The 17,230-nt window shown below is 46.6% G+C and overlaps 1 protein-coding gene across 2 annotated transcripts in view; it reads right to left on the bottom strand.

The window, feature by feature from the left end:
* The window catches only part of PARVB (parvin beta), a 53,177-nt gene extending 39,452 nt beyond the window's left edge, over positions 1 to 13,725 (bottom strand). The window contains exon 1 of one of the 2 annotated variants that reach the window (XM_015870134.1): positions 13,432 to 13,725. In XM_015870134.1, coding sequence (XP_015725620.1) covers positions 13,432 to 13,546 — 115 coding nt within the window. In that variant the 5' untranslated portion in view covers positions 13,547 to 13,725. Of the gene's footprint in view, positions 1 to 2,825; positions 2,906 to 13,431 lie in introns of those variants that run through there. The other variant, XM_015870151.2, reaches the window with a different exon arrangement.
* Positions 13,726 to 17,230: the final 3,505 nt, after the last annotated feature.

Below are 17,230 nucleotides of genomic sequence, written 5' to 3'. Positions count from 1 at the left end.
GGACTGTACAACCAGCTCTGTACAGAAAGCTCTTCTTGTGCCCCCAAAGTATTATTGCTCTTCACAGAGACACAAGCAGGACCAGGGGTACTTTTTCAACCAGTCACTTGCCTGCCTGCAGCTCATATCCTGAGAGTTCTGCAAACTGGAAAGTCCTATAAAACTCCATTGGTACCCCATGCAGACCAGTGGCACAACACTCCTTCCCTCCTCCTGAGAGATGTATACACCAGATAATTCATCCTAATGGAGCAGCCAACATTAAAATCACAGAATCACAGAATGACCTGGGTTGGAAGGGACCTCAAGGATCATGTAGTTCCAACCCCCCTGCCTGGCAGGGCCACCAAACATACACATTTACTAGATCAGGTTGCCCAGGGCCCCGTCCAACCTGGCCTTGAACACCTCCAAGGACGGGGCATCCACAACCTCCCTGGGCAGCCTGTTCCAGGGCCTAACCACTCTCCTAGTGAAGAAAAAAGAGAGAGTTTAGCAAAAACTGGCATTTCCCAAGTAGACTGCTGTACTGGCACACATCAAACAGTCCCCAAGCACAGTGCGTGGAGATACACTGAGACTCTTTGTCTCTGTTCTAGGGACAAACCACACACACAACTCACCAGCCTCTGCCGCATTTCAAATCGTTTAACATTTACAGAAGGCTCTGCGATCTTTTGATAAAGACTGCAGGAGAAAAACAAAGCCTCCATTAATTACAACAGAGAATTAATAATTCCCAGGCAGATCAAAGGGAAAGACTTCTTCAAATCCACATAAAGGCACTGCACCAAAGAGACTGCATTCAAAACAGAATAGTAATAAGGGGAATTATTTGTATGCCCCAGCAAGCAAAAAAAGGCACCCACAACAGCCAGGCTTTGCCACTTACAGAAAGTTAAAGCTAAAGACAGCTTTTGGAAAAGAGCTGTAATAATCCTTTTGCTTCAGTCTCAACAAGCAAGCCGCAGTTGTGGATATGGACAAGGTAAACTTGCAAGGCCTATTCTGCCACTGCCTGAACAAAGACCACCCCCAAACTTTTGTCACTGTTGAAACAGTATCTGTTGTGATGGCAGCACAGAAAGAGGAAGGCAACCTTAAGGGTGAGAAGACATGACCTGGGAGAGAAGGGCTCCAAACAGACCACAGCAACCACAAGCAGCTTACAACATTGCCAGCACTGGCAACTCTACACCAAACCAAACCAAATGAGAATCTGTTATTACTAAGTAGAACGATTTTTAGCCATAATGGCAGGGCTCACTTTAATGTAGCTGAAACCTACATAAAGCCAGCTGCTGCCAGCTGAACCAGTTCTCTGCTTCAACTCAGTGTTCTGCATGGCCCCGCAGATGCTAACAGGGAAGCTCCTGTCCTCGTCCAGCCACAAACTGCACTGTGAAACCTCCCTGTAGCTCATCAGCTATAGGCAACACAGCAGCCAATCGACTAGTGCTGCTGTACTGCTGAATCACCACAAATGACCCCCACACAGATATTAATTTGGTTCTGGTAAAAGCTGACAAAGCTGGAGCTGACCCACAGCTGCATGGGCACAAATCGACAATGCTAAAAGGCAAGGTGAGCCCACAGTATCAATGCAGAGCCACTGTGTATAGCTTTGGGTCTTTCCAGCAGTCCTATCAACCCTCCTCCAGTCTTGCAGCTGCACAGGACAAAGCCAGAATTCATCCGTTTTAGTGCCTTCCTGCTTCACTCATGCAATAAGCCTGATAGAACTCAGTAAACAATCAGGAACCCAGAGAAATAAGTTCTTATAAGGCAGAAAAGCAAGATGTACACTTAAGCAGAGCGCATAGAGAGCTCTGGAGCTAGAACAAAAACTCCACCTTGGGACTCATCATTTTTGCGGTGAGTCCCTGCTTCCTGTTTCCTTAATTACTGTGCTGAGCCATGCTTGCGTAGCTGTGTGCGCTGGGCAGGCATCCAGGCTGCCAGCAGAGGGGCACTCCTGGCTTCGCTTCCATTCCCTGCTGCCACACACCCCTTCCTCTTCATGCACCCACACTATGACACAGCAAGGGCACGGCGAGGCTGAAAACTAACCAGATGAGACAGGGCAAAAAACAAAGTTAAGTTTCACTGTGCAGATACACAATGGCTGAATAGAAAAATGTGGCAGAAATAAGACTGAGGAAAAGAATGATGTTTTATAACACCAAAGATAATGGAACCATGCATTCACTTGGTGTGAGATCCCTACCTAAGCTGACTGATTTTGACGAGTACCAAGCATCACAAAGACTTATTTATTTAACCAAATATTTAACCAAAACCAACTCCAAAAAAGAGAATCAGCTCATTAAGGTATGCAAGTCTGATGAGTCCTGCCATAGCCAGTCACCAAGAGTCAGTAGCAGGGCTGAAAGCATTATTCAGGCATAGAGATGACTAGAATTCATTCAATTCTTGCTTTCTCCAACATGACAAAATAGAGGAAACAGCACCGAAGGTTAACACGTTCTCCAAGCTTTTTCTCTGATCCATATACAAATCTAACAGCCCAAAGCTCATCAAGCTCAGTATGAAAAAAGTCATTATTGTTGCTCATGGTAATTAATGAATTTTACAACTGCTTTCTTTCTGCCTTTCCCTCATGATTTGAAACTTCATTTGTAGATACCTAAATGAAACCCATTTAGCTAACTAACAGCATGAGCAGTTTTACCTGCTTCATCTTACCACATCCTTCAGCCCCTTCTCCAAAGGCACAAAGACACCAACAACTACCAAAAGCAAAAACATTTCATCTTATTTCTTTTTCTGAATAGGCCAAGCGCAGTACAGAGGAACAGACTCACTTCTGAAGGCAGGGATGGCAGGTGAACACACGATGTAACAGAAAGGCACTGTCTTCTCCAGCTGATGGTAGAGAACTCCACGAGCAAGCTCCACACCAATGGAAAAGAGGCTGGAGCTATGACTTGCAATTCAAAAAGCACCCTTTTTTTTGCTAGTGCAACTTGATTCTACAGGAAGAGTAAGCTGAGATAAACGATCCTGCTAACCACAAAAAACTGCATGTGTCTAATTGATGGAGTTGCCCAAACGTCACCCAGAAAGACAAGGAAAACTCTGGGGGGAAAAAAAAAAAAAAAAAAAAAAAAAAAAAGACTTATGTTTTTGCAATACTTATATTTAGGATTATCTGGTGAATATTAGATTTCAGATCAACAGAACATACAGAACCAACGAAGGGATGTGCAGTGCTTCAGACTTCAAAAGTCATTCTAAGCAGCCAGTACAAAGCTTTCTGAGCACCTTTTGCTCAGCAGCTACCTGCACACAAAGCAGTAATGTACTGAAAACAAACTGAAAGACCTCACTAAACGGGCAGACTGAAAAATACAAAGAAGTTTCCTCAGTGGTTTCCAGACCAGTGATATGTGGAAAATTATTTTGCTGCTTACAGGAAGACTGCCAAGGCAACCACTTCAGTGATAAGAGCTACAAACCTCACAGTAACAGAAAGTCCACATTTCAGAGCCCACAGTCAGATAAAAGACAGGCCACGAGAGAGAAGTACAGTGAAAGTAATAGCTCCAGTAAGACTATTCAGTCAGATGCTTAACTCTGCCTGGTTTAAGAAATAGACACTATCATTTCCTAACCATGCTGCTGAAGACCACACTGAAATAACGAAGCCAGGCCACACATTGTCATTCCAGTTCAGCCTCCCAAACAATAACAAAACGTGATCACGAAACAAAAGCCAATACAAGATAACATCACATTTCATCAAACCTGGCTGTTCAGAGCTTTGTCTCCCACATCTTAAAACCTTTGGGAATGGAGACCGCACAAAGTCTCTGGGCATCGTGTCCCACGGCTTCACAGCGCTCATCATTTAGAAGTTTCTCCCTTTATCTAGTCTTAATTGCATGGGGTTCAGTTTATTCCTGTTTTCTCTTTCATCCACTATGCACAACTGCTTACAAATACAGTTCACAGAATCACAGAATGACCCGGGTTGGAAGGGACCTCAAGGATCATGCAGTTCCAACCCCCTGCCTGGCAGGGCCACCAAACATACACCTTTACTAGATCAGGTTGCCCAGGGCCCCGTCCAACCTGGCCTTGAACACCTCCAAGGACGGGGCATCCACAACCTCCCTGGGCAGCCTGTTCCAGGGCCTAACCACTCTCCTAGTGAAGAACTTCCCCCTAACATCCAACCTAAATCTTCCCTCTTTTAACTTAAAACCATTTCCCCGTGTCCTGCTACTGTCAGCCCTTTCGAAGAGTTTAGTCACCCGTTACAGCAGGACCAATCTGAGCACGACGTCTTGCATCCTATTAAAAACCATTTTCCCAAATAGAAGGCTCCATTATACAGCCAAGATCTCTGACAGACAAAATTCAGTACAGATTCAAGACACAGCTACGCACTCTTGCATTCTGCCTAATTTTCCAGTGGAACCAACTCACTACAAGACTAACTGTCCCTAAATCTGTGTCCTGGACTAGGCAAGCCTGAGAGCAAACATCACCATTCTATTTTAAAAGTGACAGGATTCTGTATCTGTTTAATAACATATATGCATACATCTGCCAAACAGACCTAGTGGAAAGACACTTTCTGAGGATTACACGTTTTTCTATTTAAAGACAGAAAAAAGACTCTGCACTCCACATATACATCAGAATCACTCTCCTCTTCATCCAGCCCTCAGTTTCTTTTCCTACTCCAAAGAGACCGCGTATGCAACCACCCCAGCTAATAAGAAGATCAATAAGGCCACATGGCGGCTATAATGGATAAAACACTATTTTCACTGTGTATTTCATTGCAGGTCAACTACTAAAAGAAAGAAGAACTAAAGAAGGAACTGGAATTCCAGGAGTCAGAACAGCTTGTCTATTTTATAAACAAAACACAAGCTAGATCTGATCAGCAGACTGGTTTCAGGGACTGTCAGGAAGCAATCACTGAGAGATAAACCTGAATTCCCAAAGATCCTTTCAGCTGCCCCTGACAAAGCCAAAACCAGAACAACATGCTGTGGCCTACTTTCTGAGCCTAAAGGCCCTGGAGAGAAGTCCAAAGCCAATGTATGGTAACAATTACACGTCCAGCACTTCTAATTAGAAGCTTTGCTGTGCAGATGCATGTTGTTCCATGAGGAAGTGACAGTGATTTAAGTGCCCAGAGCTCCAGGCCAGCACACGGTGCCAGGTGTGCATGTTCTCTTCACATCTGGCTTTCAGAGCAAGACTTAGACAGATTCAAACTGCAAAACGCTAAAGCCACATATATCAGCCATAATATTTCTCTGCTTTAAATATATATGCATACAAAAGAAGTTAAAATTTCTGTCTCACAGCTTTCTGCTTTGCCATCAAGAGCCCAAATTAGGAAGCCTACATCTGAACAGGCCGAATGTACTTCAGCCCAGAGAGATCCCTTGGTCACTGATCTACAAGTTGTGCAATACCGAAGTTCCTGTTTCTCCTCCATACTCAGCCCACTCCCAAAGGCAACCAGGGGTCACTGTCACCCACATCAGTCAGGCTGGTTTAGTTCCCTTGCCTGCAGTCCATGGTGCAGTGGTGGGGTTGTGTGTACTGTCACTGGGCAGCCTGTCATGCAGCAGAGGCCTCAAGAGACAACCCAGTGCTCACCCTAACCTTTACCTTTCCTCCTCCTAGCTAAAACACAGGCCATGCTTCCCTCCATCTCCATTCCTCAGCCTAAGAGCCAGCGTTACATCTGATGACTACCAAAGGCACGTACACCACAGTCACAGGGGCAGCACATAAAGCAAGGGCCACCGCACATATGTGCCCCGTACTGAGGGAAAGACCTGATGCAGACACGTATACATTGCAAATTGCAGCCAGCAGCTCTGACAATTGCATCACCTGATTTTGCAGTGCCCTGAGGGAGAAGCTAAGCTTTATCAGTGACAATGCACACATACAACACATTTCACAATGTAGACAGAGAGTGTACAAGAGAGGGGATAAGCAAACACAAAAGCCACCACACCAGAGTGCAACTGGAGCGTGGTGCAGAGTAAGGCATCTTTCAGTGAACACTGTGAGAGATAATCTGTACCATGACAGAACCCATATCATCAATCAAGTCCAGGCAAGCATGGGTTGATAATGGGTCAGATCTTCCTCTGGAGCTATGTGGTTGACTTTTAAACTGCTGCTTTCTTCAACTATCTGTTCAAGGAACCTGGATGTTTGTGATAATGAGCTAGCACAAAAGAAGACACCATCTCCCCTTCCTTTTTACCAGCTTTCTGGCCTCCAGAAGCAATTGTGAGGAGTCTGAGGGATGGCCTTTAGCTTGCTGGTGCAGTGGAGACCAAGACTCACTGGCGTAAGAGCACAGAAAGGCTGAAAATGGAGAGTCCAGGGTTATAAGGAAATACTGGAGCCTTCAGCGTTACCAGCAGCAGCAGCATGGGCAACAATAAAAACAGATTATGCCATATGAAGAAGACTCTTCCTCCTTACATATCCATGTCATATAACTATCAGCACTGTTATTTCCCCACTGACATGCCATTTCCCAGGAGCCCCAATAGAGACCGCCCCTCGTAGGTCAAGACTTCTAATGGTGCCTCAGAGATCTGACCACAATTCCCCTTGAAAATGAAAAGCAAATCCCTCATGAGCAGCTTTCAAGTACCTGCCACGTTGCTTCTACAGCCTACAAACTTGAGGCTTCCCAGTTGTGTTCATGACGACTATACACAGAAGATATATGCACTAAATTCTCATCTCAGTGGAATAGCAAAGCTCTTCACTGTTGAAAAACTAACTAACCCTCTAACCAGCAGACTCTGCCTCTCGCTGGCCTCACTGCAGACCATATAACCTCAGATCCCTTAGCAACAAGTTGTTCAGACATGCTTCTGCAATGAAAAGAGCTTGCCAGCTAATCTCCCAAATCTTCCAACATCAAGGTATGATCTAAAGCTCAAAGCACTGCGCTGAAAAACTTGAGCAGCTTCATGTGTTTTTTGGATCAGCTGGCCTGTAGCAGTTCTTAAAATACATATGCACTGCTATACTTAGTCTTCCAGACTCCTGTATTGCCAACATACAAATCTGTAGGGTACGTTTGTATTTATAAAGAGATCTGAAGTATCACAACTCTTAAAGAAAAAACAAGCCCTTAAAACAGTGTGATAACAGGCACTGCAGAGCACAGCCTAATCTCCCTGCACAGACCCACCAGCAGGATCAGGGATCCCCCATTCACACTGTTCAGCAATAAGCATCTGCGCAGACTTTGCATGAGGTCACGCACAACCCTGCAGCTCCCCCACTCCGTATCAGCTCCGCGTGCAGCCCTCCATACATCAGAGTCTCACAGGGCTCATCCATACGCTCCACATAACAGAAACTGCCAGATGCCTGCGTGCGGAAGTCTCTCCCAAGATGTCAACGCTAACAAATCCTTTAGAAGAAATGAGGAGAAACAGATAGCGCTGGACAATTGCCTTGAAGCGAGGCAGCTTAGCTTTTAAGGAGAAAAGAAGTCACTCTCTAACTCCTTGCATTAGTATTTGTAAGAAACGTTTGCCAGAACAGAATGCGATATCAGAACCGAATCAGGCACTGCTCTAGCAAGACAAGACTGAAGATGGATCTGGTCAGAGGCACAAATGAGCCCTGCAGGAAAACTCAGCAATCAGGCTGCAGGTTCTGACTGGAAATTCAGGACTTTCTCTCTGTTTAAATTTATAGTAGAAAGGGTAGAAAGTTCATCTTGAATTTGCTTCTGTCTGCACATACGGATGTGTATGCGTTACCTAGAAAGGTACGTGGCTTCAATATCGTTATATGCCAATTCTTCTCTTTAAAAGCAAGTCATTCTGATCAACCAGCGCCCATCTCGTCTTCTGATCAAGTACTGCAGCAGCAGCAGCCCACGACGATGCACAAATCAATGCGCTTCCCCACCAAGTGCACTCTCAGACTGCAGCAAACATTCTTGAGTGAACCAGAAACACAGAACTCGACCCTACACACTCTGTACTCAGCTGTCCATCCAGCTGCAAACTCACTGCCACACACCACAAGCATGGAGAGTAACTTAAGCTGGAGCAAGTTCTATCACCAGTCTATTAAAAGGAAAAGCCTTAAAATACAATGATTATCAGGTCAGCAGATAGTCAAAAGCAACCAGCAGAAGCTTATACATCACATTGTATCTCAGAGATTTGTGGAAGGCAAATTTGCTTCCTCTGAAGAGAGAGAAATGGAGGAGCAGCTGTATCTTTAGGTTACTCGGTACTTCACTGCTTGTCAGAAACACAGATGCCCCTCAGGAGCATAGTACAGGCACTCAGCAGCAGCGTGCTCCGTCCTGAGTGTTCTGGGCACCATCTGAATGCCAAAGGCTAGTTCTACATCAGAGCAATTCAAGCAATTACTCCTCCAGCACCAGTTTATGAAGCAGGATACATGGGCACAGTCAGCACAAAAAGCCACTCGCACAGCAAAGAATGCCTGTGAGCAGGACAAACCCCCAACATAAGTAACACTGCCAGCATGAGTGCCACCTGCAAGGTGAATGAAGATTAAGTTAAGACTGCATTACAGCTTTGTATCTTTCCAGGATCTACATTAAAGTCGCCTCTCAGAATCATTTCAAAGCTAAATACTTCTGTTAGAAGCCTCAAGCAGCCACTAAAGCAAAGCTGTAACACACTGAGACAGAGGAGTTCAATTTTTGGCAGTGCATACACACCGATGCACCTCTGGAGACTGTGCAACAGACAGCATTGAAAAGAGCTTCTAGCAGCGCTCAGTGCATCCTGTTCAAATGAAAGGAGATGAGATCTGTTTTCCAGGCTAACTCCAATTCTCCCATCCTGTTGTGTTCAAGGGGACGCCTCCGAGTCGAGATGTGCTCATCACACAAAAAGGCAATGAGGTACGAGCTTGTTTCTGAACCTCTTCTCTCTCTCTGGAGAGCAATTATCTGTACAAGCAGCCCCATCATTCTTAAAGGAACTATGAAGAAACGATTTCTTCCAATTTAACTCTGCATGTGAGCTTATTTCCTCCTGTTCCTCCCTCGAGAAAGCTGAAATGGATTGAGCAGCACAAGCAGTTCCACCTGAACAATCTGGAGATGAGCTTCCACTTGTGCAGAGCTGCTGGAAACAGGCAGGCAATGCAATGCCTCTGCCCAAGTACCCCAACACCAGAGAGGCATGAAAATATTCCCAGACAGAGCGTTTCACTGTTACACAGAGGCACAGACCCTAAAACCAATCCTTTAACCTGGTCTGATGTGCATAAAGCTTTATAACATGCGGCTGCTTCCTGCAGCAGTCAGTTCTTTCCACCACTGATGACAATAGGCATTAGCACACATTGCTCTTTTCTGGAGTGTTTTCCTAATCTCTATGTCCTCCTTTCAATTGTGTCACTGGGAAACAACACCGAGCAATTAAGCATGTTGTATTTCTCCGACTGATCCCTCCATAAGACCTATATATAGATACACACACAGCTAATAATAGAAGCTTTATTTTGCCAAACACCTGCTGCCCACGTCTTCCCTACAGTGTTGTGAGGAAATCAAAGCGCTGCGAGTAACCCAGCACTGAAACTTGTGGCAAAACAGCTCCCTTATTTCAGTTCAAGGACACCACTCTTTTAACAACAGGAAAAAGGAGATAGGTGTATTTTTTAGTTCCTTTTTAATCAATGAAGATATAGTACAGCATTATTCAAAACAATATATTTTAGAGGATCTGAAAAGTAGCTCGCAGCCAGCACCCTGCCATGGGCTCTACCAGCACCCCAATAATTTCCTAGGCTACTTAAAGCTAATCTGGCACAGATCTGCGTTGAAAGCCCAAGATACCAAGACAGGTACTTCACGGTTACAACCAGGCAAATGCAGATTTGATGCCCATTTCCATATAACCTCATGTGGGGAAGAACTGTAATCCACGTGGCGAGATGAGCACTGGAATTAACACATCCTGCTTTTCTCAGGATGTGTGTCACAACCTATTGTAACACAAAGAAACACACAACCCCACACAGCACTCTCCCCATAGACAGTTCCTTTTCTCTTATAGCTTCCCTCCCACATGGGCTTTCTCCTATCCTACAAGGGTTAAGATCACTCGTAGCTTTTCCTGCACTGGTGCTCCACTGAGGTTTTTCTGTTCTAACCGGTCACTCACTCTGACAAAGTCTGTGGTCATTTAATAACCCTGATGGCTGGCAGTTTGCTCTCAAGGGCATTTTTAGCTAAATGACGGGGTTAAAAACATTGCTGGGAAGGAAGAGGAAGGAAGAGGAAGGAAGGAGTCAGACAGTGAGATCACACACCATGGCCATAGGAAATTGGATTAAAAATGGTTACCCAACGAACAACAGTTGGTTGTTGTTTCTTTTAAGTCAGCGTTGACTAATAAAGTCAGTTCAGTCATAACAATTCAGAAACAAAAGTATAAGAAGCAATGGTGTAAAGCAAAGGTTCAGGGGACAAATTCCAAGTCTTCCTCAAGGGGTTAAACTACTTACAGAATCTTACCCTTACAATGTTGAAGAATTGGACCTGAAATCGTAACCCTGCCTTATCTCCAGGCACCCGCTAACAGAGCACTATACCATGTAACACTGCTAAAGCAGGAGTAGCAGCAAAGTTTCTAACAAGCCATAGTCAATTCCTCAAATACCACCATAGTTACTATCACCACCATACCCAGGAACTGTATTTACTGTCCCACCATAAAGAAAAGTTACAGGCTTACAGTGGCAGTCTTGATAAGCCTAGTGATCACACCTCTCTGAATATAAGCTCCCTAAAAATAGATTTACAGCACCTTATAAAGGACTTTGCCAAAGAATATTTACACTCCGCTGCTTATGGGTTGATAGCCACACATCACAGTTGTTTATGACATGGCTGCCTATCATGACTCAAAAAAGAAGCCCACATTAAGTATCAAAACCCTTTTCAGCATCATTCTGTGGCTATATAGCTCATGGACAAGTTGTGCACAAAGAATAAAAAGATTAATATAACTGGACTACAACTGCTGCACAGACCAGATTAAAGGTCTGCACACACATACAGTCAAGATGGTGACAGAATCAAAGAAGGGCCTGGGTTGAAAAGGACCACAGTGATCGTCAAGTTTCAACTCCTCTGCAGGGTCACCAGCCACCAGACCAGGCTGCCCAGAGCCACATCCAGCCTGGCCTTGAATGCCTGCAGGGATGGGGCATCCACAACCTCCTTGGGCAACCTGTTCCAGTGCTTCACCACCCTCTGTGTGAAAAACTTCATCCTATTATCTAACCTAAACCTCCCCTGTCCCCATTTTAAGCCATTCACCCTTGTCCTATCACACAAAGCTTGTCTTTATGCTGTGATACAAAAGACACGCCAGTGAAAGCAAAATTTATCAAGAACTTTGGTTTGCTTACTTCTCATGCCATTAGAGGCAAGAATGGTTTGGTTGTGGCAAGTCAGCAGCCGACCTTTCAACTTGCTAGTGGGGAGAGCAGTTGGTGAGGACAGTAATTAGTCTTGGGAGATCACTGACCTCTGCTGGTCCACTGGGAGCTGAGCAGCAGCTGCCTGAAAGGAGGCAAGGGAAGTCCCCAGGGGTGGAGCGGTTCCTCAGCCCAAGAGAAAGCTGCCCATACCGTTCTTATGTGGTCTGTGAACTCAGTTCAGTGCCATTTCAGTGAGCTCCCAACTTACTTCTGCTTCACAGTCGCATACCAAGACGCTCTCCCCAATGCTGACTCCAGCCCAGGACCTCTTCACAGCTGAGCCCTTTGCCCCCTTGGTCAGGGCTGCATTCTCCATGGGCTGCATTTCAGAGCTACCCCACTATGGTGCGCAATACCATGCACAGCATGCCTTCCACAGGCCTTAAAACTTCCAACACAAGAGAACTTAGAAGAGTAGTAAGCTATTTCCCCTTCAAACAGCAGCACCACAGCCCTGTGCACAAACACATGATGAACTGTGCAGAGGAGGTGGTCTCCAGGCGTGGCTGCTGTCTCTTCTCTGTTCTCCTCGTCAAACTGGAAGGAATACTCAGCCTAAAAGCTGAGTCACGCATTTCCATTTCCTTCTAGCAAAAGCATGACCACACTTTCTATCAATGCAGCTACAAGTCCCCAGAGAGCACCAAAGGCAGCTTCTAAAACTTGCTATCGCAGAGCTAAGGGGAGCTGAGGCCACACGTGTTGCTGAAGCAGTAAGCAAAGTCAGCAAACCAAGCCGGTGGTCTCAGACTATACCCTAATAATCACTTTGCGACGCTGAAGCTTCTCGTTGAAGAAGCGGAGCTGTCAACCTGTTCAGGCTTAGGAATCAGTTTTGAGTGAAACCTGTTTTCCAAGCACAGGCCACCATCCCCTCCAGGCTTTCTCCATCACCTTCCTTCAGCAGTAAGTGCTATCACCGGAAAGGCACGGCTGCTTCAGCTGCTCCTCAGCACAACCACAATGGAGAAACCTGATTAAAAATAGATAACGGAGGAAATACCAGAAAGCCACACCAAAACAGCCATGAGAAGGGAAGCAATTCCCCTGAGCTGCATTTTTGAGGGCAAATATCCTCAGTATTACCAAGATGCCTTCTTAATATCAGGGGCAGCGAGCAAAGGGCAAAGCACACTCACTTAGAAGACTGACATTGGAAATACCACCCCCGCCCCGCATCCATCAGGCACCAGAACGAGCCAAGGCTGTTGTTAGCCCACCAGAAAGCTCAAGTGCAATGCGGCATAAGGAACCCACGTTCAGATGGCCATGGAACAAGGGCATGAGTTTCACCATGAAGCGGGCATGGGGTCAGTTGGGGAATCAGAGGGTGCCAAGTGTGCAGCCCTGGAGGCGCAGACGCTTAGTGGGAAAGTCATAGTTTGCACACACACGGCCGGGCCATCTTTATCAAGTCCACCGGCAAGACGACAGCTTCTTCTTGGCAGATAGGGAGCTTCGGAACACACAGTCCTATCTGTGCACAGCCTGCGGTGCCCACGGGCGGGTGGGACAACACGAGGAGGCAGCACCCGGCGATGAGGCCAAGCCAGGGGGCGGCCCACCGGGCTACCTAAGTAAAAGCACCGGGTAAGACAGCTGTAAAAGCTACGGATAGAGCGGGAACAAAAACCACAGGTGGATTTAATCATTCCCTCCCAGCTTTACCACACTCGCGCCTTCTACCGACCGGTAAAGACGCCCACGATCACCTTTATTCCCAGAAGTTTATTTTACAGAAACTGAGGCCGGGGTTCCCCTACACTCAGCGGCGGCCACCGAAGAGCCCCATCCGCCTCCACGCCCACCCGCGGCCGCCGGGGCCCTCCCGCGCCCGGAGAACAAAGCCGGGGGCTGCCCGGGAGGGACGGGGGCTCGGATGCTCTTTCCTCCCTCCTGTATAGGCGAACTCACCCTCCTTCGCTTTCTTCTTCCTCGCCAGCGTCCCGCCGAGCTTGCCCAGGAACGACTCGTCCTTCTTCATCCTGTGCGGCCGCAGCGTCGGGGAACGGATGGGAGCGGAGGACATGGGGTTCCGCCCGGGGCAGCCCGCCCGATCTCTGCCCTACCCGGGGTGAGGGCTAAAGCGGCCCAAAGAACCCAACAAAGCCCGACGGCGAGAGAAGCGTCCGGTCGGCAGCGAGAGAGGGCGAAGAGCCGGCGGGGAGCCGGATCGGGAGGCGGGGGGCGTGCGAACGGCGGGCGGGCGGGCGGAGGGCAGGGGGCGGGATGGGAGCGCCCTGCCACGGCGGGAGGCGGGCCCGCATGGAGAGCCGGCACGGCAACGGGAGAGCAGGGCTGCTGCCTCACAGTGCCGGCAGGCAGAGAGGAAAGCAATGGAAACGGCCTCAATGTGTGGAAACGTGAAGTTTCAGCCGGCTGTGCTGCTGGCGGCGAGGAAAGCGGGGCTGTGGAGAGCCCCGCTGTGATCCTGGGGGGGAGAGCGGGCACGGAAACGGGAGATCCCGGAGAGTTTTCGTTGCAGCGCTGAGCAGCCTGACAGGGGAGATCTCTGCATCTCTGGGGGATGCACGGAGCTGAAAACGGATCCAGGAGAGTCCCTAGCGTCAGGCTGGACCCTGCGAGCCCTTGTGTGCACACTGAACATGAAGCTCTTGAAGCGCTACCTAAAGTTGTGCCCCTGACCTCGGCCCTGCAGCCAGGGACGCTGTTAATTATCTACAGTTGCATCTGTATACGAATATTCTGATTTTCCTTGTTGAAAGTATTGTTTAACACAGTGACTAAAACAGTGCTGTCTCACCTCATTGTGCCTCCAATCGGTTTTCTATCTATCTGCATTGGAACCACAGGATCCCCTCAGGGGCTCAGCACCTCCTGCTTCATTACAGTCAGACTAAGCAAAGCCCGGCCCCGAGCGGTATTTACAAGTTTAGAGCAGCACCTGCTGTTCATGTTCGTCTTTAATGGCTTAGGTTCGAGGTTATCATGTGCCTCTCTGCTCCTGCACGAGCCCTTGCAGCAGCCAAAGCAACCCAGGAACAGCATTTCTCCTGTGAAGAAAGGTCGGAGGGACTGGGTTTATTTACCTAGGAGAAGGCTCAAGGGAGACGGTTCATCATTAACTGAGAGGGCAATGGCGCAGGCTGCTCAGATAAGCTGCGGTGCCTCATTCCTGGAGGAAATCAAGGCCAGGTTGGATGGGGCCCTGGGCAACCTGATCTAGTTTTCTCATTCCTTTCCAGAATTTCTTTCTCATGATTTCAGAAATTAATTTCAATAAGTGGAAATCCTGCTTAAGACATCAGTTATAAGTTCAGCTTCTCTTCCTGTTTCCTCAGCCATGTCCCAGGCCTGCCAGCAGCCTTCGGTTCTGATCTTTTGTATTGCGAGGTCTTGTGGTCTGCATTGCTTGGGGCACACATGAGAGGGCGCTATCAGGATCCATCCACACGCAGTGTTTAATCTGGAGCTGATGCAAACAGCAGTGTATTCATGGTCTCACCTGCATCACTCTGGATCCACACTCACACCTTGCTTTGGCACAGAAACTCACAGGTAACAATGCCTTGAACAAGCTTTATGCTGTGCTGCTCTTGATTTTGTCGTGTTCTGAATTAGACTTCTTCAAACACCTTCTTCCCTCACAGCAAGCAAAACTGCTTTGTGTTTGCACGTGAAGGACCTTCTGATGAATGCTGCTTATCAATCCTACTTCTTCGGAAGAACAGATATGTTCTGTTTCCTCAAATGGATGTGTTGCTTGTGGCAGGGGAGTTTTATGCCATGCATTTGCTAGTGGAAAAAGTGGGTTCTACCAAGAATGTCAGGTATTTGCCTGTGTGTTCAAATACACGCGCTTCAACTAGAACACGTTTTTTCCAGTGAACATCTCAACCATTGGAGTTGTTAATGAGATGCAAGGTTGCCACCCAGGTTCACGTGTGGTGTGAATACAGGCATCCTTCACACACACACTGTCCATACCCCAAACCCACAGCGCCCGGCTGGCCAGCAAAGCGCGTCTGCACCACATCCAGTGGCTGTGTCAGTGCTGTGAGTGTTGAAGTGTTGCAGAATGTGTTAAATAAGTTCATTCTAATGCAGCTGCTGAGGATTTTGGGAGGAATGCTCTAAAAATCTTCACTGAGCGGCACCCACCATCTATAGGACTTGTGTGTACAGAAGCAGCACTGTGAACACACAAATTCACTCCATGCAGCAAAGAGCTCAAGGCCAAGCAGATGTTTCCAGAGACAGCAATGGTCCCTGCTGTTATTTCCACTCTTTAAGCTAACATTAAGATCAATATTTTGGGCAAACAGGAAAAAAAACAATGCAAACCCACACAATAAAACCTCGCTTGTTGTAGCACAATGTTTCTTTATGAAACTGTAAGCAGAAAAGCAGAATACAAACTCCAACCAAGAAAGCAGAAGCTGGTTCACATCCGACAGCATATGAAACCAAACTGACTGAAGCACAGCGCTTGAAACGTAAAGGCCTACATGCAAATATCTGTCAGTTATTGAAATAAAACCACAGAGACACATCCACAGAGACACATCCCCTCCAGCTTTGATATCTTGTTTGTTTATGAAACAAACTTTTCGATTTGCTGCATAACTGGAAAGCGTGTCAGCCTGGTACAAAATGAACGGAAGCTGGATTGTTTGAGGAAAGGAAAAATAAAGAACGTCTATGGCAAAAGAAAGCAAAATCACACTTCACAAAACAAAGCAAAATGTGGAGTTCAAACAAACAGTGATCTTCTAAATAGAAAACGGAGAACTTATGTCAGGACTTTATCAAGTGTTTGTTAGTCTTTAACAATCTTGCTGGCCAACAGCCCTGCGGTGACACAGCTGCTGAGCGGCCCTCCATCTGCACAGCGAGTCTGTCTGCAGAACAGCTTTGGGGATGCAGCTCCATCATGCACTGCAGCCCCTAGGAGGAACTTATAAGCACTGAAGTAATTACACAGATGAAGAAACTCTGCCTCATGTGGTACCTGCCACCTCTCAGCTGCTCACACAACATTAAGGGTCTGCAGCCATGAGGTCCAGCTTCAGATACAGCGCTTGCAGATGTTTATCACCATCTCGCTGTCACAAGATGTAAAAGCAGTAAAATCTCTACATCTCTGTAAGTACTGTGGTATCCAAGAGTGCCCATTTAAGCAAACGCTATGATTCTGAATCACATTTATTACTGCAGGCCTTCCTTACACCATTTATATACACTATAAACATCCGCAACAAATTTCAAATGGGACTAAGGATTCAATTACTTGTATCTGTATTCTCCTCAAGTAACAGTGCCCTCTAAATGGCCAAATAATGCTAGCTTAGGAAACCAAAGGACTAAACCTGAGCAGACCTTAATAGCAATGTACACAAGCCCAAGCTCCAAAGGCAATAGAATACATCTAATTCTATCAATATGAGCCAAAGGAACTTTGAACTCCTGGGAGAAAACCCTCACAGAATTGTGCTATCCAAACATTTCCATTCTTTCCACTAAAAATATTTCTCTGTGTATGTCAAAATGTGGATGGCGCTGGAGAAAGAAACATTTGTTGACATTCTTAACATAGCGTCATCTTTTATCTTACAATAACAAAAAACTCAGAAATGCTTTGTTGAACGTATTTGCTATCAAGGCTGTCGGATAAACACACTGAAAAGAGGTTCTTTAGATCAAATGTTGTTATTTGAAATAGACCTGACTTCTGTCATTCACACAAATGTTT

The sequence above is a fragment of the Coturnix japonica genome, chromosome 1, assembly GCF_001577835.2.
Source record: "Coturnix japonica isolate 7356 chromosome 1, Coturnix japonica 2.1, whole genome shotgun sequence".
Taxonomy (NCBI): domain Eukaryota; kingdom Metazoa; phylum Chordata; class Aves; order Galliformes; family Phasianidae; genus Coturnix; species Coturnix japonica.
Note: the sequence above shows the minus strand (reverse complement) of the source record. Positions and strands in the feature narration are given on the sequence as shown.